This window comes from Gasterosteus aculeatus, chromosome 13, assembly GCF_964276395.1.
Source record: "Gasterosteus aculeatus chromosome 13, fGasAcu3.hap1.1, whole genome shotgun sequence".
Lineage (NCBI taxonomy): Eukaryota > Metazoa > Chordata > Actinopteri > Perciformes > Gasterosteidae > Gasterosteus > Gasterosteus aculeatus.
In genome coordinates this window covers 3,908,584-3,929,762 of record NC_135701.1, presented here as the reverse complement: position 1 = coordinate 3,929,762, position 21,179 = coordinate 3,908,584, and the positions used below count along the sequence as shown (strand labels likewise).

General features: G+C 45.6%; 3 protein-coding genes across 3 annotated transcripts; 2 read left to right on the top strand and 1 right to left on the bottom strand.

Annotated features, from left to right (window-relative positions):
- Positions 1-275: 275 nt before the first annotated feature.
- Positions 276-13,303, bottom strand: tut7 (terminal uridylyl transferase 7). Its single transcript, XM_040195336.2, has 29 exons — positions 13,172-13,303; positions 11,586-12,000; positions 11,289-11,443; positions 10,838-10,954; positions 10,550-10,727; positions 10,324-10,412; positions 9,998-10,049; positions 9,817-9,886; positions 9,582-9,708; positions 9,354-9,473; positions 9,145-9,273; positions 8,596-8,773; positions 6,420-7,123; positions 6,147-6,297; positions 5,672-5,758; positions 5,439-5,539; positions 5,238-5,295; positions 4,903-5,006; positions 4,733-4,822; positions 4,532-4,645; positions 4,036-4,113; positions 3,731-3,908; positions 3,518-3,565; positions 3,344-3,435; positions 2,927-3,042; positions 2,651-2,838; positions 2,374-2,447; positions 2,189-2,252; positions 276-1,690 (listed from the first exon to the last, which is right to left on the bottom strand). The coding sequence occupies exons 2-29, from the start codon at positions 11,980-11,982 to the stop codon at positions 1,632-1,634; spliced, it is 3,918 nt and encodes a 1,305-aa protein (XP_040051270.2). The 5' UTR covers positions 11,983-12,000; positions 13,172-13,303; the 3' UTR covers positions 276-1,631.
- Positions 13,304-13,902: 599 nt separating this feature from the next.
- ccno (cyclin O) lies at positions 13,903-15,889 on the top strand. Its single transcript, XM_040195337.2, has 3 exons — positions 13,903-14,533; positions 14,730-14,915; positions 15,048-15,889. Exons 1-3 carry the CDS (start codon positions 14,195-14,197, stop codon positions 15,591-15,593), a joined length of 1,071 nt encoding a protein of 356 aa, XP_040051271.2. The 5' UTR covers positions 13,903-14,194; the 3' UTR covers positions 15,594-15,889.
- Positions 15,890-16,601: 712 nt separating this feature from the next.
- mcidas (multiciliate differentiation and DNA synthesis associated cell cycle protein) lies at positions 16,602-19,754 on the top strand. The gene is made up of 7 exons (XM_040194830.2): positions 16,602-16,929; positions 17,008-17,077; positions 17,179-17,258; positions 17,744-17,804; positions 17,942-18,168; positions 18,823-18,927; positions 19,022-19,754. Exons 1-7 carry the CDS (start codon positions 16,840-16,842, stop codon positions 19,448-19,450), a joined length of 1,062 nt encoding a protein of 353 aa, XP_040050764.2. The 5' UTR covers positions 16,602-16,839; the 3' UTR covers positions 19,451-19,754.
- The last annotated feature ends 1,425 nt before the right edge of the window (positions 19,755-21,179 follow it).

Here is a 21,179-nt window from a genome sequence, read left to right as displayed (position 1 = left end):
TTAATTGTGCTAGTGTTTGTGGCATAAAGGTTTTTAGAGATGGCATCAAAACACAAGGTGACCACACTTTACTATATGGAACAAATATACACAAAAAAAAAACAGCTTCTTATAAATTCTATAATATTAGTAGTTAGGCTTTGAATACTGCAACCACTGACGTTTGATCCGCGTGTTCCAGTTTCATCATTGCATTTATTTAACAGGAATATACCACTCCACTGTTTGACATCAATAAACACTGCTCTGAAGAAAAACATGAGAATTTAATGCACTTTGGGTTTGATTTCTGTTTAATTATTTGAGACACAAAATGGATTGCAAGCCAAACTTGCCTGGCCGGATTAGGGTGTGGGAGGCATGTGGAGGCGGTGGTCCTCTATAACAAACTGCACCTCCCATTTGAGTCTGACGAAATAAAGTTTTTACATGACAAATTTGATTACAATACCGTCAACACAATTCTTTGAAAAAACAAAAAAGCCATATTAGGACAACGTTAACTAGCAGCGACGTAATCAAAGGGCGTGTCCCCTCGCACAGTGCAGCTACAAAGTCTGTGGCGCCATGACAACAGAATTAAGCTTTCTTTGTGGCAAATAAATACAAATACCTCTTCACCGAACGAACTGAGATAACCTCTAGTTTGGGAGACGGTGAGCACAGTGTTGCAGCGGAGTACACTGGTACATTAATTGTTTGTGTCGGAGTAAGCATGAAACTCTTGCGCAGCTTTTGACTAGATGTTGTCCCAGCACTTCCTAACGTGCGTGGGGACGGATGCAGGGAATTACGGGCTCACTGTCCTGGTAACCAACAGGCCGCCGAGGGGCTTGTTGTTTAGTAAGTGGGGAAGGATAAGCTTTCTCAAAAACAGAAAACCTCAATCCTGGAAAAAAAAAAAATATATATCTACAGGCCTGTTTCTCAAACACAGTGACGGACTGTGGGTCGAGCTGCTTTTGAGGCTGAAGACAAACGGACATCTTTGTAGAGGACAAATAAAAAAGAATTTTAAAAAAATACATAAGAGAAGGAAAAAAAAAAGTTCCTGGCCATCACGTACACTGCCACTCAAACATTTTTGAACAACATCCGATAACGGGAAAATTGATCCATAAAAGTGTGAAACGATAACAGACTTCTTGGTTTAATTTCAGACGGCTTTCATCTTGAATCAATTAAAAAGTAGCAAACACTGGTCTGCAAAAGACTGGAGTTATAAAGCGTTCGTCACATGAGAAACTTCTCATTACTAGCATTTTTAAATAGAGATTTGACACTGAATCTGCAATGCCATTGTTTTAAATGAATAAAAGAGACCTTGAATGGCAGTGTAGGTAAACAAAAGACATGATGTGCATAAAAATGCCTTCTCTTGTTAAAATGAAAATTGTAAAAAGCCCTTGTGAGGAGAGCTTTAAAAAGGGGGCAAACACACATTCTCACACACACACACACACATAAAAAGGCCCTATTTGGCTTCAAGTCAAGGCGTCCTGGCTTTGGCTTTAAACAGGCTCCCGTTGGCCCAACAGTCCCATTCAGACTTAATGGTTTCTGGATTTTGGGACGCTGTCTGCCTGGACAAGAGTAGAACCACATGTTTGCGTAGCCTCGGCTGCCGATGCTCATTCCACTGGACTCTTCCTGTGACCAGACCGACCCACGTTTCGGCAGGCTAGATTTCCTGAAACAAAACCAGAATGTCATTGTCAAAAATTCATTCCAACACCACATTTTGAACTCGACGTTAAAGAAATATGGATAAATGACAAAACAACAAAAAGCTCTGAATGCCTAACACTTGCACTTCATTAATTTCCTACTTTATTTGTACGAAACCATATCAGGTTACAAGTACAATCACTCACTGAATAGATCTTTCCTGGATTATATAGAAAATATCAAAAACAGGAGCAAACAGCTACACAAACACGAGCGACCATGCACCCGGACTCCAGAGAGACAGCTATAACAACAGGAAACATTTCTCGCTCTCACCTCACCATCCCTACAATGGGATCTGTTTAGTATCCCTATGACGAGGCACAAATAGGAAACTTGGGTTCAAACTATGTGGCCTCACATTTTAAAATCGCCTCCTATTTTTCCAGGAAGTTATTTGAAATAATCAAGCAATAATAAATGAATACACTTCAAGAACTTCAAATGTAAATTGACGTACCTCCTTGGGGACCTAATGTCACATTTTGTTGCTTTCGGTTCTTCTCTTCTCGTGTAGGTGAAACCTGAGAAAAAAGGAACAGGTGTAGGCAAACCAATAAAAAAAAAAAAAAAAAAACACTTGGAAAATAGGATTTGAGATAAATTTAAAAAAAAAAAAAAAAAAAAAAAAAAAAAAAAACTTACCGGTCGCTCTTTTTCTCTGAAATTCCTCATGTGAGCTGACGAGGTGGAAGCAAAGCCTTCCATCCTCATGTTACCTGTAAAATAACCAGTTAAAAAGGGGGGGGGGGGAAATCAGTTTGCTCCTTCTAAACTTTATGAGCAGCAAGCGTCTTTTACTTTGTGTGAAAAAGACAGCAATGGAAAGCTTTTTTGCAAAACTATCAGTTCTACTGGGGAATAGAAGTAAATCTCTCTTTAGAGAGGCTTCACGTGAAGAACAGAATGAAAGGCGGCGCACCTGGTTGACTTCGGTACACCGGACAGTCCCTCTTGATGTGGGAACTGGATCCACACACGTAGCAGCAGCGCACCTCCGCGTCCCTTTTCCTCCAGTGCTCGGGCTTGTGTCTGCCCTGGTCCCTGCCGTCCTCCGCTGCCTCTCGCAGGTGCTCCGGCCTTTTCTCAGAGTCCCTCCTGTGCCTGGACCTGAGTCAACAGACATCCGCAGCATGATACAGACGCGTGGCTCCACACCCGCTAACAATAAGAGCACACCCACTGGGATTGTACCTACTTCTTACGCATGGGGCAGTCCTTCATGAAGTGGCCGATCTTGCCACAGATGCGGCAGCAGCGGTCGTTGGGAGCCACTTCTCCCTCGGTGAGGACTGCAGGATCAAAGAAGTACTCCTGGGGCACGAAGACGAATCACAACTTCAATGCTGAGATCATTCAAGTCGCAGATTTAAAATATAATGTAAAAAATTGTGGGATAAACTAAAGGCTTGAGCGCTTTTGTGGTACAGATGGCTAGTTCTTTGATTGTAGAGAAAAAGTGCTAATTTACTTTTCTGTTTAAAACCATAAAGGTCCAATTAATAGCTCCAATCTAGGGTTTAAGTGGAGGAAAGACAGTTGTGATGGCGAATAAAGACGTTAAGAGACTTGGAGAGCTGATTCAGGTTATTGGTTTTAATGCCACTTCTCTCACCATCCGTGAAGGGTACACTGGAGGAAAGGCTTTCACCGGTGTGCCAAACACGGTTCTGCCGTTGATGAAAGCCTTCATGATGAAGTTGGTCACTGTTGTGAAACAAGAACATGCATTGGAAAAGGCAAAAAGACAAAAATTAAACAACAAAAGACGCAAACAGACAAATCTTACTTTTCCTGGACAGACCAGCACCCAGATTATGATTCAGGTCGAACGGATCTGGAATACGGACAGAGAAAAGGGGAAAATATATTCAGTAAACAATCTCACTAATCATTAACAACAATATAATTATTGGAATGAAGGACAGCAGCAAGAAAGAAAGCTTTCTCAAATTATAACTTGGACCCCGCCTGGACCCCCGAGGTTGTCCCACGAGCTCACCTTCAATAACGATGTATTTGGACGTCCACTGCTTGTTGAAGGTGGTGAGGCGGCCGTGCTGACGGAGACAGATGACGTGCTCTCTGAAGTCAAAGTCCTCGGTGTAAAAGCGGAGCAGGCCGAGCCACAGCTCGCCCACGCTCTCTGAGTTCTTCCCGTGCTGAGGCCAGCGACTGGGCTGCAGAAGATATGGAACACAGAGAGTGACATGTGGCATCGATAATGTCTGTCAGAACTATTATGTGTGTGTGTGTGGAAGTATAATATATATATATATATATATATAAAAAGTATGAATTACTCACAAGTGCTTTTAAATCATCAAAGAAGTACACGTTCCAGCCATCAACCAGCACCTCCGGCTTCTTCTTTCCATCATAAATCTGGAATAACACTACAGGTTTTTAGCAATAGGACAATTAATCACCCACAAAAAAAACAATCTGCTGCCGATTTTGAATATCAAAAATCAGGAAAATCCTTTGAGTAAAAGCTTTTTTTGACAAAGCAAAACCAACATGCATAATGGAATAATAGCGGAGCTGATGTGATATCTTGATAATTGCAAACAGAAGCTCTTTGGTTGATTAAGTGTGGCCAAATTACAGGATTACACCCATTAATTACAGGAGGATTACCCAATAACGCCCAGAGTGTGGTGGCCTCCCAATGTCCATCTTTGAAAAAATACATTTTCATATTCCATATTTTCAACCTTTGCACATCAACTAGGCAAACAAATAGCTACAGCTACCTTTTTAGTATTCGTACACTTTAACATTTCAACAAACACGTTCGTACCTCTTGCAGTACGGGGATAACTGGAGGGTCTCTCTGCTGGAGGAAGAACAGCACCATGAGGGTGTAGGCGTAGGACGAGAGGCTGCCACGGGAAGCATCCCCAATGTCACACATCTGTATCAGGACATAGAGAAACATGTTGGCAATACAGAATAATAATAATAATAACATCAAACGTCAAAGCGTCTAAAGGCCGCTCACCTTGGCGAAAACCTTCATGACGTAACAGAGGATCTTCACTCTCCGATCGATGGCGGCATACGAAGCGAGCAGATGTGTGTTGTGCAGGGCCTAAAGAGCAGGGAGTCGCCGATTGGTTAGTCCGTAGCAAGAAAACTAAACATAGCCGAGAAAGACAGGAAGAGTCCTACCAAAGTGTTGTAGAGGCTGATGTCTCCCTCCAGACCCGTGCGAACGTGGTAGAACTTCACAATAGGTACTTTAGCTGTAGTGATGGGCAGGATGTTCTTCAGGTCTGGTGAAGATGTGGAAACATTTTGTGTTTAACAGGTGTACTTTACAAGAAATTATGGTGTACTTTACAATCAGAAACAAATTGAATAGCTAAAAGCCAAGAAACAATTATTCACAATCAACCTCCTGTGAGCCACTTTCGTACAATCAGCAAGAGAAGGTTTATGTGGAGAGGATTTCCTCATCTCAAGCAAAGGTGTGAGAGGGTTGAATGAACTCATTTCTTACTAACCTGGGTGTTTTCTCAGCATTCTTGCCAAGCTTTCAATGATACTGATGCAATCAACATCCTGAGGAAGTGATCAAACAAATTCACAACGGAGTTGCATTAATGAGATTAACAACATATCGCACAGACAAGCTGCAACTGCAGATGCCTCCTCCCTTTATTTAATCCTCAATGATTTGGAGCAGCTGTGAAGCAATGACCTACCTCAATAGTCTCCTGCCCCTCCAGCACCATACAGATGTCTAGGTCACTCTGTCTGAAGCCAAAGCCATTTTTGGATGATCCAAACAGTCGCAGCTGAGCTCCTTTTCAAATCAAAGAAAAACAGAAATAAGGTTTATTAATACGGCAATGTTCAAACATCTACACGGATTTGCAGGCAAGTCAATAAAATGGAGTGTCACTCAAACTAGTTTATGTTTGAAAAACTAAATCACCAGCAAACTGTCGCCTGACGAAGTCCTTCAGGTCTTGAAGGATGTGCTCCCTTACACCCATTTCAAGTTCATCTGGGGCGAAGTCAGCTGAAAAGGAGTCACACAGCTTATTTAAACCATCCATAAAAAGTGTAAGCTAATTACACCAGTGGTCAACGTGAACCTGACTGAGGAGGTGCCACTGGTACGCATAAACAACAGGTTTCAGGGAGAGTATTTCTCATCTTCCTCTCTGCTGTAGACTGCATGTTCTTACCAGCCATGGATACGATTATTTTAAAAAAACAAGATCGCCATACAATACAAAGTTGGCTGAAAAACGGCAAAAGTTCAGGTCATCATCTCAAGACCTTTAAGTACACACTGGAACTCGTGCAGGAACAACAAAAGATTTGTTCTAAAAAGGTAAATCTATGTAATTTGCATGCAACAGGTTCCTTCACCAAGGGAAAACACTGCACTACATAATACTCACTGTAACACTGCTCACAGACTTTGTCGAGCACACAAAGGAACTCTGGCGTCATCGGGGGCAGAGGATCCAGTTGCACCTTCTTGAAATCTTCCGGACAGTCTTTCTTCAGATGGCCATCTCGCTTGCACAAGCTGCACACAACCATGTGTGACTAGGAGAGAGGGAAAGGGGCTCAAAACACTGGCGATGCAATTTAAAATCCAGGAGTCCCACATTGATAAAAAAATAAATAAAATAAAAACAAACAATACTTTAACACGAGGCCACACATACCTTGCCCCTGGTGAATGCTTGCCTCGTGAACTCATAAGAGCGTCTCTTCGGTTGTTGGCTTGCATTTTCTGGGCTCTTCTCATTGACGGATTCCTCCAAATGTGGAGACGAGAAACCTGCTGACGCCAGTTCCCCCCCTTCGTCGTCATCATCATCATCATCCATCGAACCGGGCGTGTCCAAATCGGGACCCTCCTCGTCAGACAGGAGCTCCTCTCCGGAGATCTCATCCAGCAGGAAAATGTCCTCGTCCTCCGTGGTGACGCTGTCCAAGTGTTGCCTGTTGTTCTGAGCGTCCACGTCCTCGTCCTCGGAGAGGCTGCTTTTCCCCGGATCCGCTTTTTCCTTCTCGCGCTCCTCATCCGAGTCGCTGTGCTCTTCAACTTCCTCTTCTTCCTCGATGATGCAATCGGAGTCTTCGGGGCCGTTCTCGGCCGCGCCAAGTCGCCCCGCGGGCTGCGGCCGGACGTCGAGTCGACCTAAAGCAGCTGCGACCTCTTCGTTGGGCCCCTCGGCGCCCGCCTGTGGAACCGCTTCATGCTGCTGCGCCGCCTTCTTCTTGTCTTTGTTCTTCTTATCGCCGGCCGGCGTGTTGAGCGGCAGTGCAAAGTACTTGTAGGTGGTTTTGAGACAGTGGAGGATGTACTCGTACATCTGCTGGCTATTTAGGGAGCGGGCCACATTTCTCTTCACAGCAAAGGGGTCTGAAAGAGAGACATTACTTTGAGTTAAATAATGGGGAATAAATCTTCTACATGCCTTCAACATAAATGTGGATGAATGCATAAATTAAAAAGGAAGACATATCGAGGGCAAGTAAGGTCAAGAATTCATTCAAACGGTTACTATACTAACTACATTGCAGTATGATAATTCAGGAAGTGACCTCTTTAAAAGACGTGGTGAAGCGCAGAAGGATAGAGTGCTGAATAGGGGTGGGAATCTCTTGGCACCTCACAATTCGATTTGATTCCGATTCCGAGGTCCGCGATTCAATTCCTTGGTCAACAATTCGATTCTAAACCGATTATCGATGCTAAACGGATAAAACGATTATCGATGCATCTTGATTTTCTAAATTTTCTCATATCTGAGTGAGTTTTTTTATAAGAGAAAAAAAAATCTTTGTCACAAATATGATTTTCTATCAACAATGCAAGAACCAATGCAGCTTACATTTCAACACAATATGGTGGCCACAAATTGGCCTATGTAAAAAAAATATTAAACATAAATTTAAGCTAAGCTGCTCTTTGTCAATGATAAGAAGACGACTTCAAACACAAAATGCCCCTTTTATCATGGGTGTAATAAGCAGCATATCCCTGAGACAGAAAATAAGTTATGCTACACAACAATACGCTACTTTATGGTGTTTGCATTTCAACACATTGTACAGTGTTGGTACAGCTGTGTCGTTGAAGCATCGCCGAGAAGGTATTTTGTACTTCGGCTCCAGTGTATTCACCATTCCCCGAAAACTTACGTTCTCCACAACTGAATATGGCCTTAAATCCACTGCAATAAATCTGGCAATGGATTTAGTAATCCGTTTTGCCCTCTCTGAGTTGTGTGGCAGTTGTACCAGTGCCTGTTCAATCGTCACTTGGCTGCCATCAGGAACGGGTGCCTTTTTTCCTCCCAACTCTGAGTGGTGTCGGGAAATGTGGCTCTGCAGATTTGTCGTATTTCCGAAGTATTACTTCTACAGACTTTACAAATGGTGTAAATCTCATAAAATCCAAAATGCTGCCATACGGCATCTTTTAAAGAAGCCGGTGCAGGTCGTATACGTCTAGGGCTCTCCGTTGCAGCCATTTTGGTGCCGCTTCAACTTTGTTTATAAATATTCTGAATCGATTCCGAATTGTTCTGGAGAGAATCAAGAGAAATTGAAAAATCAATTTTTTCCCCCACCCCTAGTGCTGAAGTCTGACTTTTGATGGCATTTTCAAAATAAAAAAAGGGAGCTCAGATTCGTCAGACTGGCCTGCTTGTATAAATTGATACTGCATAAGAACCTTATGCTCCAGATAAAACAAGGAGGATGCATCGAGAAATGGTTTGTATTCAAGCGGTCATCAACTGGCCTTAGAGTTTCCCCACTACGGGTGTCTTTCCAGGACACGAAGAGCATAAACCTTCAAATTCAGAGCAGAAATTGAGAGCTGCTGACCCTCCACAGCGATGCGTTTCTTGGGCCAGTCCTTCATCTCCCGTGAGAGGACGGCACTGGTCCGTACGCTGATGACGTTGTCAGCCAAGTTGAACTCCAGCGAGTAGAACCGCAGCATTTCCACCCAGACGAGCCCGACTTCCACGGGAGGGGGCGGGCTCTGGAAGACTAGTGGGACCTGCAGAGGAGAAACAGACGGCACAAACTTTCAGCTGCTGGTAGGAAATTGGATTAAAAAGAAATTCTCTATCCCTGAACTCACCTGTAAACAGTTTCCCATATCATACAGACTGATATTTATTTTTATGATTTCTTACCTAATTAATATTTATTTTCTCTGAATAAACTTTCTGCGTGTTGTGGTCTCGCAATGTAATTATGGTGCTGGACAACAAGATGGACTGACAAAAGCCTGTTCACTATGATGACTATGTGATCTATTCTGACTGAAGGCTTCCTGTCGCAGCAAGCTCAGACTTACTGTTAAAGCATCAAATCTTGAAAGAGAACAAACAGATACGGAAGTGACATTAGGGTGTTCATGACTACCTTTCCCTTTATACAGGAGCCCTCTGGCTGTGGTTCTTTGGAGGAAGGAGTGTAGGCCCAGTGGACGTGTCCATCCTCTGCATGCGTGAGATTGAAGTCAGACAGCCTGCCGAGTGAAAACACCTTGATCTAGAAAGATGGAGGATTGGGTCAGTGCCGTTCTCAGATCATAGCTGTAATGAGCGTTGCATATTTCATGTTTGGCACACCTCTGGTTTCAGGTAGGCAGGCAAGAGAGACTCTTTGCGCTGCTGTAAGAAGAAGATAACCATGAGGGCGAAGACATATGGAGGCAGTCCGCCTTCCTCTGCGCGATCGATCTCGCTGATCTAAAGCGGAAACAAGAACGAGGCTTTACCAAAACAAATAAAATAATTAAAGATACTGCGAGTGCCTGGCTAATTGTTTAATGCAAAGTGTCTCAACTGGAAACCTACCCGGGCCCAGTGTCTCAGACCCAAAACCAGCGGGAGGAGGAGAGGCTCCCGGCGGGACAAAGCAGAGAGGTAGGAGGTGGTTTGGAAGGCGTTGTCATTCCCGGCGCTCACTTTGCACAGCAGCCCACTGTGGAGAAAAGGGACGGTCTTCATTAGCTGCTCTCGATTAATGATCAACGTGGAGTTGCTACCAATCACGGTTTTATTAACAGATATCGCCTGTTATAACACCCACCTCTGTTTCTCTTTGCAGATGACCACAGGCACCCTAGCATGAAAATCAGCCTCCATTTCCACAAAAATAGCTGCGGGGAAAATCACGTGTTAAGATTGAAAGTTCCATGACACATGACTCGACTATTCTGTTTGAGAATTGTTTTCGACGAGGACACATGAATGACTACGAGGTGACTCACTGCTGACTGAGAGACACTCCTTCACCAACAACAACACGTCCGGCTGGTGCATCTGTGAGAACACGACAAAGAACACGTCAAAGTCGTTATGAAACACAGAGACAATATCAAAAGACGCGAATGTGTTGAGTCTTATCAAAGGGTCATAAGGTTAGAAACTAGGATACATATAATGTTAGAGAATGCCATTACATCAGTGTTTTAACTAAATATCAAACATCAATGTGGTTTATCCTGAACCTCAGATTGAATGTTCATGTAAATAAAAGCTGTTCAGTTTCCCCCCCAGAGAGGTTTGTGAGAAAACCAATAAAAAGATCACTCACGTGAGATGGATACTGAATGTCAATGTTGACATCAGAATCCTTAAATCCAAACTTAGTGCAAGACGATCCATAAAGCCTGAGCCTGATCTCTACAAACAAAAGATGGAGCATTCTTATTCACAGAAGAACACATGATAGTCAACTGATGCAACATCTGGATCAATCGGACATCTATCTCAGCACCAAGCACATATTTTGGCCCTGGTGGCGAGGGGGAGTGGCTTACCAGGCAGGACGGACAGGAGGAGGTCTTGCAACATGCTGACGACGGATTTTCTCATCTCTACATCCTGGTCGCTCATCCCGTGTTCCCGGACGACGCCCTCTAGCGCGGCGCTCACTGCGGCGATCTGCTCCGGTCCGGGAGGCAGGATCTCCGTCAGCATCGCCTGCTCTTGCATCTCCTACGAACGCAAACAAGCAGACGTGGGTTCAGGACACTGGTGGTTAGACAGTAGACTGCAATTACGCGATGGCGGCGTCTTCCAAACGGGGGTTATGACACGGTTCTCACCCTGGCCCTCTTCTTGTGCCGTTTGTCTCGGGTGTGCCTGTAAGCGTCCGACACAGACTCCAGCAGGACGTCGCAGAGGGAGCAGGTGTAAAGGGCTCCGGGGTTGCTGTGGGACCTCTGGACCAAGAAACAGGCAGGTGCAGACACAAATTCAGTAATTAAGCAGTTATGCTATATCTTTTTAACTGAAAACATAAAATATCATAGCACTGAGAAAGCTGATTATCAATGGAAGAAGGTTCTGTCAGTAAGAGCGAATTAAGGCTGCAACTACCTATCATCATAATCGGTTCATCTAAAGATTGCTTTATCTTATTCAATTGAGCTGTAAACACATGAGCAAACAGTTAAAGAATGCCAAAGTCGATTGCTGCAGTGATTCGTCAAGTTTCATAAATATGCATACTTTCTGGTTTTATTATTTAAATAGTTGGGGACTCGTCACACACACCTTCTTCAGTGGGTAGATCTCCTCTCTGTTAAGCTGCCGCTCTGCTTTACGAAGGCTTTGAAGCTCTTTGGCTGACAGTGTAGACTCTTCAATGATCGGGCCCCTGTTCTCCTCAGCATAACCGCGATTCTTGTTTCTGTTTCTCCATCTTCTCCCTTTTGAAGGAGGAAGGTGTAAATATGTGTGGAATAGACTTTGGTGGAGTAAGTAACCCGCCAGTTTTTACATTCAGACTTTGCATTTGTTATTTGGTATAATCCTTAAAAAGAGTTCCCCCTCACTTCCCCCAATCCTCACCTGATTTATGAGCATTGCCATCAGTATCCTCTGTCCCCCCCTGCTCCCTGTCCTCCATTGGACCTTCTCCCGGTGCGCTCCTCCTCCAGGGCTGCTGGGAGCGCTCTCTCCAACCCTCTTCTCGACCCCCACCAATGTTCTCAGTACCCGGGAACCACCGGGGGTCATCATTCTGCGAGGGGCTGTGACCACCTCGGAATCCACCGGGCGAGTAACTCAGCCCCCCTTTCTTGGGACTGGCCCGGTAGGGGCCCCCCTGGTTCTTGCCCGGCTGGCCTCCTTCTGATCTGTAGCCCTGTCCTCGGCCCTGGTCCCTCCAGCCTTCGGCCCTCTCCGTCCCTGTTCCCCTCTCCCTGCCACCTTGCCTCCCCCGGTAAGGCCTGCCAGAGTTCTCCATGGTTCACTTTTGCAAAAACTGCAGGAAGAAATATTGAAATGAAAAATGAAAACAGGCTCACACAAACTATGTGGTAACAGAATCATCTGCCCCTTTCTTTGAAGCGTTGTTCCATTTTAGTTCCATTTGTTTTCTGCGCACTCAGGTTAACCTTAAACAAACTGTAACCCGGAAACGATCACTGTGCCTCCCGTGAATTCGGCACCAGATACCAGAGGGGGTCAAAGAAAATATCTGAAACGTCTGCTGGAGCTTTGCTTTTTCTTTCCATTAATAGTTCCAAACTCACTAACATTTCATTCATGACCAGATAAAACCTTAAGTTAAGAACTGCATTAATTAAAGTGTGTTTGGACACTGCCTTTCTTGTTTAAAAACGTTATATGTTTTACCTAATGCGGATTATGTAGTTATTTTATATCTGCTTCAGTAAATCACTTCCGATAAAAATGCCTCTACCCTCCAAGTGAATGTCTGTTCGTTTGTGTGATTAATTAAGTTAACGTCAGTTGTATCTGTTCAGCTTCTACATTACCCTCTGATTCTATCGATCCTGTGTTAAGTTTCCATTCGGTGTAAGCGAAAGCCAATTTCGTTTAGCGTGAGTTCTATAGAAACAACGTCTAAATACAGACATTTCATAGGCAGCGTTAGAACATTGACGGTCGGTGCTTCTCATATCACCAATCCGACCCCTAATATATTATAATATATATATAATTATATGTAACGTAACCCTGCGACTCGAGCTACCTGGCTAACTGGACGCTAGCTTCCTTCGGCAGCTTGTTATTGCACGGCGCTTGCGTAAGCTAACGTTACCTAGCTAACGTTAGCTTCGGCAGTCAGATTTGTCTCTAAACTCAATGTTTCCTCTTCCGCGAGTAAACGGCGTATAACTTTCTCGCGCGTGGAACTAACCCGACGTCAACGAAAATAAAGTTAGTGTTAGCCCTCAACTGTAGAGTTAGCTAACTCGTGACATATATCCTAAAACAGCTAGCGTTACAGTTAGCTAATAGTATTTAGCTTATTAGCTAGGACAGCTACCCAGCTAGCAACAGCTACCGATACTGCCTATTTCATAGGGTTTTTTGTCGGGCTGCTCAAGCTGCAGCTGCTTAAATGTAGCCATCAGTAAAATATTAGCAATACATTTCCCAAAAGAATATTAAGGTCAATGAAATACCGTTTGTACGTGTGCAGAGGGCACACTGGAAGCCTTGTTCAGGTCTGACTTGGCATGATCTTCCGTCCTGCACAGGAGTTTGAAAGATGACGTAGTGTAGTGTGTTATGTAGACGTCATCGTACATGTTCCGCCCCCCGCAAAGTCAGTCAAGTTGAATTATTCAACATTTTGTATCCGCATCTGGGTGATCGTTTGAAACAAAGTCAAGTAAAAATTATGGAAAAGTGTTATGTTATTGCTATGGATAAACAATGACGCATATTGTAATACACATTTGTCATGGCAAAACATAACGGTTTACATGTTGTTTATATGTATTCATCTATAAGCCCAATGAAAGTCAATCTTTTTTCTATTTTCAGCCGTTTGTTAAGTCCATTAGGAGGTTAACACAGAAACAATTTTTACACGATGTCTTCATACTTTTTCAGATGTATGTGTAGACTTTCTAAACAGACTATCAAAAACACATTCACCACCTATACAAAAAACAAGTATCAGATAAAAACATCTTAACAAATGTTTCTCATGTTTTCTCGGGGTAAGAAGTACAACAGGGGCTCTAAGCTGCTCTATAAAAAAAAAAAAAGGTCAGTAGAGTCAATAGGAGCCAGTCAATCGCAGAGCCACACAACCATCGTGTCCCCAATTAAGCTGATCCCCAGAGCATGTCTGGACTGTGGGAGGAACCCTCAAAGGCCACTGGGTCGAATCGAACCCAGGACCTTCTTGCTGTGAGACGACAGTGCTAACCACCACCGAGCCCCCCACGCGCCCGTAGAAAGCAATTAACTAACATATGGTTCAAGGTTTAGGGTAATTAATTCCTACATGGGGCAAGTGATTGTTTAGCCCCGGTTGCCCAGGCGACGGGGGAAAAGGTGCGCTACGCGAGCGCGCGGAAGACCCCGGGAAAACTAATGCGACCAGATGGAACTCCCTCCACCATCCCGCCAGGGCCAAAGTCCCGGAGGCGCCGGTCGGAGCTGCTCTCAGTTATACACAGCTACCTACCGGAGACATGGTGTCCTCTGCGCAGGGACAGCGTGGTTCCGATGCCGTTTATAAACGGAGACGGGCCGACGGCCCGTCCCCTCCAACAGAAGCGCACGCGACCGTGCGGCGGCACAGAAAGCAGACCCTCGTGTCCAAGCTGAGCGATTCCGGTTTCGAGGAAGAATTGGGATCCAGCCCGATTGGCCTCCCGGCTCGGGTAGACGTGTCCCCGCTGCGTTCGGACGAGCGTCCCTCGGGACGGGTGTCCAACTGGTACCTCCAGTACGGCGACGTCGGTTTCCAGATCCAGAGAGACAACGAGGCGCTGTTTTATTCCTGCAAAAGCTTGGCACACCAGCCCCAGGTACCGAGGCACCTCATGTTGTGTCAGGTGAAAGATGAACGAGACAGGTGTTATTTATTCAAACATTTATATATTTAAGGTGAGAATGTATCAAAACAATTTTCATAAAATTAGCTCAAGGAAACAATACATTGCTTACATGTATCATTTACAAAAATCCTTATATGTGATGCTCATGTGCGCTCTGTACTCGCAGCTGACCGCGGAGGCCCGCTGTAAGCTCGTCAGCTGGCTCATCCCCGTCCACAAACACTTCCGCCTGTCCTTCGAGTGCTGCTGCCTGGCGGTGAACATCGTGGACAGGTTCATGGCGGCCACGCCGGTGGCTGCGGACTGCTTCCAGCTGCTGGGCGTCACCGCGCTCCTCCTGGCCAGCAAACAGGTGCGTGTGGAGCCCCGGTGACCAGATTGACGGTCTGGATCTCATCCATTCATCCATTGCGAATCTCTCTCTCTCTCTCTCTCTCTCTCTCTCTCTCTCTCTCTCTCTCTTCTTCTGTCCCTGGTCACGAAGGTGGAGGTATGCTCGCCCCGGATCGGACACCTCCTGGACCTGTGCTGTGACGCGTTCACCAAGGAGCAGCTCTGCAACCTGGAGTGTCTGGTGCTCCTCCGCCTGAACTTCCGGCTCTCCGCGCCCACGCTGGCCTTTTTCCTGGACTATTACGCCAACAGCGCCGACGCAGCGCCGTTTAAGGACGAGACCCCGTGCAGCAGCGGGTCTGCGAGCACACATCCAGACGCAAGGAGACCGGAGCGGTGCGGTAGCATGGCGCGCAAGGTGTGCGAGTTGAGTCTGGCGGACTATGCTTTCAACAAATACCCGCCGTCCCTGACCGCCCGGTGCGCGCTCAGGATAGCCGGCGAGCTTCTGGAGCGTGAACATCCGGGCACCCCGTCACCCGAGCGCCCCGCGGTGGAGTGTCTGGAAGCGAAGGAGCACTTCCTGCCCCTGTTAAGTCAAGGGAGCTGCAACCACGATCCGGCCCAGGAGTGCAGGGACAGCCTGAGGCTGCTGGTTTCATTAAACCAGGACTCACTGGAAGGGATGTCCGTGTGACTAGAAATGGCCAAATCCCTCCCTAAACTTTGCGTGGGTTTTACTCTTAGAGCTGATGTTAAGAAGTGAAGGTTGGTGTCCACGCAGTCTGCATACCTCAAAATGAACTGAATGAAACTGAATGAAGCTTTTTGTTTATTAATCAAGTACATTAATATATTCTGTTTGATATATTCTGCAAGTTGATTCTATATCCTGCGTGATGTCTAACTGTTAATGAAGGACCTGTAAAATATTTGCACTCGTCATTGATTGATTATCTGCATTGTAAAATAAAATAAAGAATCAGCAAATGATTTCGTGTTGGGCTGTTGATTTATTGTTATAATATTCCGTGAAATATTTTAAATATGTCGGACAACATGAATGACAAATCACACATGTGGAATGCTGCGGTGTAGCTGCATTATCAGGATTAGGGGGCGAAACCCGCTGTGGTATAAATACAAAACCGAAATCGGATTTAAATATGAGATTAAAATCCCTTTTTAGAGACAACAACATAAATAATCACATGTCTCACCTTATAAGTGACCTTGTGGCCTGTTGTGTTGCACTCTCATCTTCATACCGTGTTTTGCAAGTGACCTGTGCCAACACAGCTCGGTCAGTCGACTTTCTTTTCTCTGATAATCCATTACGCGTGGCATCTTGGCCTGCTGACACAGTGTCGACCACACAGATGCATTCAACGTTAAGGGTCAACCAGGCTCACTCTTGTTTGTTTACTAGTAGAGCCATTTGTCACCGGTGTTTACTGAGCTGTCTGCTGCACTTTTCCTATTTTTCCACTTAGTGACAGACCTTGGCCTAATGTTAATTCAAGTATTTTACGCACAGCTGGATAGAAATTACGCAGTGGAAACCATGGCCGGTTGAGGAAAGTGGAGACAAAAGATACATATTTATCATATAGGACATAGTCTATTATCCGCCTCTGGTGGCGCGCAAAGGGAAAATTTGCCCGCAAGCGGGAGGAACGGGGGGGTGGGGGTGGACACGTCTGACACAGAAAGCACCTGCTGTAATGGCGCGGTTGTGCGCGGTACCACTTCACACGTCAAACGACGAAAAAACGTTTGCCTGCACCAATTTTCGTCTCCGAGGACGCCCGTCGCTCCCTGGAGACCGTTTAAGTGCATTTGATTGGTGCCGGGGCCGCGGCATGGAGAGGCACAGGCCGGGACAATCCCGTCTATAAATCAGCTCAGTGTCCAACAGTGGTACATTCTGTCCTGCAGTCAGAATGGAGCGAACAGAGCTGCAAAGAGACAGGCACGTGTTTGGCAATGTGCGCCCCTACCAAGAGGGGAGGAGGACTGTGGGAAAAGCCAAGGTATGACACCCTTTCTCTTGCCCATGATGCGCATGATGCAGCTCCGTGTAGCGACGTTAACAGATCCTCTACCTGCAGGACACGCTGGTGCCAAGGAGCAGCAGCCCGGTCAGTGTGTACGTTGACCTCCCGTGCGTCATTGAGCAAGGTATATGCACAAGCTCTGACATTGTCTTACGCACACTAATCTAAAGTAGAGAGCTCAACACTAAACGCATTCTAACGCATGCACATCACATTGCGTTGCAGCTTTTCCAACAATCGCGTGGGACGATTTGGAGGACTGCGCGTCTTTGGTGAGACGGGAGAGCGACTCACTTAACTCTCAGGTACGTTTAAAAAAAATCAGTGGTAGTATGTATTTTTGATAATACGACGGGTCATGTATGCACGGTGACACATACGCGCATGTGTCGCCACATGCCAGAGAGAGAGAGAGAGAGAGAGAGAGAGAGAGATATGATGAGATGAGATGATATGGCGCCACTGAGGGTTAATGTTTGACGCGATGTGCTGGAATTCACTACGAATGAGATCGTGGTTTACTCGTGACACGCCAAGGCTCCTGCTAATTGGCGGGACCTCCCCCGTTTTGGTCCACGAGCCACGTCTTTGGCGCACTATACGTCCAAAAAAAACACGCACTCACGCGACGACGCACTTCACTGAAATGAGCACCCAGAGGTTTGCTGCCACAGAGCCACATCGCGCCCCTTGGTCGTGGTGGGACTACCAGGTTTGGGGGAGTTATGATTTCCATTTTGGCTTCGATGCGTTAATGTGGATATCCTTTAATCTCATGACTCGCCCTCAGGTGAACGATTCTGATGGAGATGACCAAGATTTTGGAGATTATGTGCTGGATTTCATGGCAGGTAAGTGACGCAAAGCAAGTCTTCTGCTGGGGAGATGCAAACATTTACATGGAAGAGCAATCATAATAGTATTAATAATAATGATAGAACGTCTAAAAAAAGAGACTAAACCATGGAGTGTTTGTCTCCTCTGTCAGATTCTCCTGCCACGCTGGAGAACAATCTGTCTCCAGCTGAGCTTGTACCATTCCAAGGATGCGTCCTTCCCCTCCTCACCACTGAGCGGTCTTTCTCTTCTGGGCCCGATCTGGTTCACTGTTCCACAGGAGCAGGCCTTCCATGTGTCCAAGACGGAGCTCATTGGCAGGCCATCGCTCAGTACCAGGGCGGGGCGCTGGGAGATCACATCGAAGTCAACAATCAGGTAAATCCTCCCCGCAGTGCCAATGAACAAAATTTCAACATTTTTATTTATTAATCCGGACTATTATGACAGTGAGTCTCATATGTTTGGACGAGTCTAAATGACAGATTTCATGTGAATGGCATCAGTGGACAGAAAGTAAACATTGATGCTGCGCCTGCAAATAAATTCTCGTGAAATATTCTGACAATTTTTTGAAAAAGAATGTATTGTGCTAACATTAAATCATAGTAAGCACCAAAAAAACAAGTAACCTGGAAATTAGGACAAAATGTCCCATTTAACCCATCCATCCATCATCAAACCGCTTATCCGGCTGGAGTCCATCCCAGCCAACTTCGGGCGATAGACGGGGTTCACCCTGGACTGGTCGGCAGCCAATCGCAGGGCTACACAGAGACAAACGACCATTCACATTCACACACCTACGGGCAATTTAGAGTTACCAATTAACCTGATCCCCAGAGCAGGGGGGAAGCTGGAGTACCCGGAGAGAACCCACACAGACACGGGGAGAACAAATTTAACCCAGTTTTGATTGAAAGGTGTTCTCACTTGAGGGTATCGAGGATATCAAAAAGTAAAATGTGAAATTGTGGTTCCAATTTAGGTGAAGTTTGGGGGTAAAGGACTGGTGTCTCTGTGTGTCTGCAGCTCCATGAGACTCTACTGCGCCGACAGGAAGAGAGCCTCCAGGAGAGGAGCCTTCCCCTCAGGCAGCTGGCCAGCCGCGCCAAGCATCTCGCCTCGGTGCTCGAAGTGAGTCCATGACCGAGACCAACGCACAGTCGAACAGACACACTCGCGTATGATCCGAACTCACTAATCAACCTCTATGTCTGTTGGTCTTCAGAAACTGCTGACAGTCGCAGACGTGAGCGAGCCACCGATGCCGGGCAGCGACAGAACTTCCCTCAGTCCCTGCAAGCGGCAGCGACTTGATGAAGGATACGAAACGGAGCCCTCCGACTCAGTGGAGGACATGCTGAGGGACATCAGCACGCGCTGCAACGCCGTCCTGCACGGCGCTGATGCAGGGACGGGACCCCCGCGGGAAGCAGAGACCATACGCATGCACGGCACATTCTCGGGCCTGCAGACCTGCTTCTCCGGCAGCTTGGCGGCGGACGGAGCAGCGCCCGACCAGAGCGTCTCGTCCTTCAGGACTTGCGTTCGAGAGCACTGCACCATGAGGACGCGGGTGTTGCCTCACGGACGGGCCTTCACCTCCAGGACTCAGCAAGGAGGGTACCGCTTCCGCTGGGTTCCTGACCACAGCTGAAAGTTGGGCTCGGCGGACGGCTCGGCTGTTTGGGAGGAGGTGTGGGTGGGCAGCGGGTGTTGATGCTTAACAAACAGATCTATAGGGACATCTGTAAATGATTCAGCGATCTTCCCCAGGTAGCCCGTGAGCTGATCAGTCAGAGGTGGCACCTGACAAAAGGAAATGACACTGCCACTTTTCATTGTGTTTCTGTTTACAGGCCTCGAAATGTAATGATCCAGCCAAACAATGGAGCACCGTCAGGTTTATCCTCACGACCAAACGATTTGTCTTGGGGGAAAATAAAAGTTATGTTTTTTTTAAACTGTGTTGGAGTGCTTTTTGTTAAGATGTGTTGTCCAAGCAAATGGAAAGAAAGTTGTGTTGTTTGCAGCAGCAAAACAAATGTCACCTTGTGACCCGACTTTAAAAGAACAGGGACTTCCTTCCCTTTTGTCTCCGTCTGAGTGACCGTGTGCTGAACCGGGGCAATGAGTCATGATGCATGGCGAACATCCTTGTTTAGATCCTTGGTTTTGGAAAATGAAATGTTCATTTTTTTCAGGCCGAATACAAATAAGATTTTTACAAGTTACTTTGAAAAGTAATAGAATGATGGAATTTATATTTGTGTGTTTTTCACGTAATCTTCCTTGAACCTCAGTGCTGAGGGCTTAAGCGGTGGGTTTATTTGAGGTGGGCCAGACGGGACAATGATGAACCTCAGGTTGTACCCCAGTTTAAACTGCTGAAACCGGTTTTATCTAGAGCAGGGAAGGCAGCGCCGCGACACCATTTAGTGCTCCTGTCACCCCAACGTAACCAAGATAAATGGCCTGATAAGGAGATGCAGGTCTGACAAACACAGACCTGTTAGTACGTATACATCCGTCTCCACCGTTTCATCCGTCCGTCTATCTACCCATTACCCCTCCATCATGCCTTCATGGATCCATCCATCGATCAATCATTTCTCCATCAATTGATCTATTTATGTTTAGCATCCATCAGCCACCATCCACCCATCCATCCACCAGTCCCTTCACCCATGGGTCATCCTGTCCATCCTTCCATCCATACATCCATCCTCCATCCAACCAGTATTTGATGGGACATCACATGCATTGCATGTATGGAAAAATGTAGTAACCATTGCTCTAAAACCAAGTCAGGAAATGAGGCACCAAAATGAAAAGTGTTTTCTTGTGAGAGCGTTCCTCAAAATGTTACGGTGTTTTCAACCCTGTTTCCAATATACAAAATGTTTTCCTCATGCTTTGTTTATATAACTGACAGCTTACTGGACAAACATTTCAGTTGTGTATGATGTATTGAGGTTGTTAGATTGCCACTTCAACAGTTTGTCAAACTGTATGTTTGCCGGGAAAATACTGGTATACAGAAAAAATGATATGCACATCTGTATCTAGTATTATTATCTAGTAATATTTGTGTTGTAATAAACATTACATGTACAAATTGAAAAAATGTACATCTGCATGTCCATGTAAAGTAAGCAAAAGTAGTAAGTACAATTTATCTCAAAATAGCATCCATGCCAAAAAAACTCCCTGATGAACAAAACTAATTTCTTCTCCCAGTACACAAAGCATTTCCATGTAAATTGGAAATATTCTGATAATTTCACACGTGACTGCTCATTGTTGAGGAAATATTTTGAGACAACTAAGATTTACCAAGACACAATGCAAAGTAACTAGTCAAAATGCATCGCAAGGGAGAACAT

Coding starts and splice junctions, on each gene's coding strand:
- tut7 (XM_040195336.2), bottom strand. CDS start 11,982: ATGGAGAACTCTGGCAGGCCTTACCGGGGGAGGCAAGGTGGCAGGGAG. Junction 10,955..11,288: donor AGATCTACCCACTGAAGAAG/GTGTGTGTGACG, acceptor TTCTTGGTCCAG/AGGTCCCACAGCAACCCCGG. Junction 5,540..5,671: donor CGTCAGGCGACAGTTTGCTG/GTGATTTAGTTT, acceptor TGATTTGAAAAG/GAGCTCAGCTGCGACTGTTT.
- ccno (XM_040195337.2), top strand. CDS start 14,195: ATGGTGTCCTCTGCGCAGGGACAGCGTGGTTCCGATGCCGTTTATAAA. Junction 14,534..14,729: donor GCTTGGCACACCAGCCCCAG/GTACCGAGGCAC, acceptor CTGTACTCGCAG/CTGACCGCGGAGGCCCGCTG. Junction 14,916..15,047: donor TCCTCCTGGCCAGCAAACAG/GTGCGTGTGGAG, acceptor CTGGTCACGAAG/GTGGAGGTATGCTCGCCCCG.
- mcidas (XM_040194830.2), top strand. CDS start 16,840: ATGGAGCGAACAGAGCTGCAAAGAGACAGGCACGTGTTTGGCAATGTG. Junction 16,930..17,007: donor GGACTGTGGGAAAAGCCAAG/GTATGACACCCT, acceptor CTCTACCTGCAG/GACACGCTGGTGCCAAGGAG. Junction 17,078..17,178: donor CCCGTGCGTCATTGAGCAAG/GTATATGCACAA, acceptor ATTGCGTTGCAG/CTTTTCCAACAATCGCGTGG.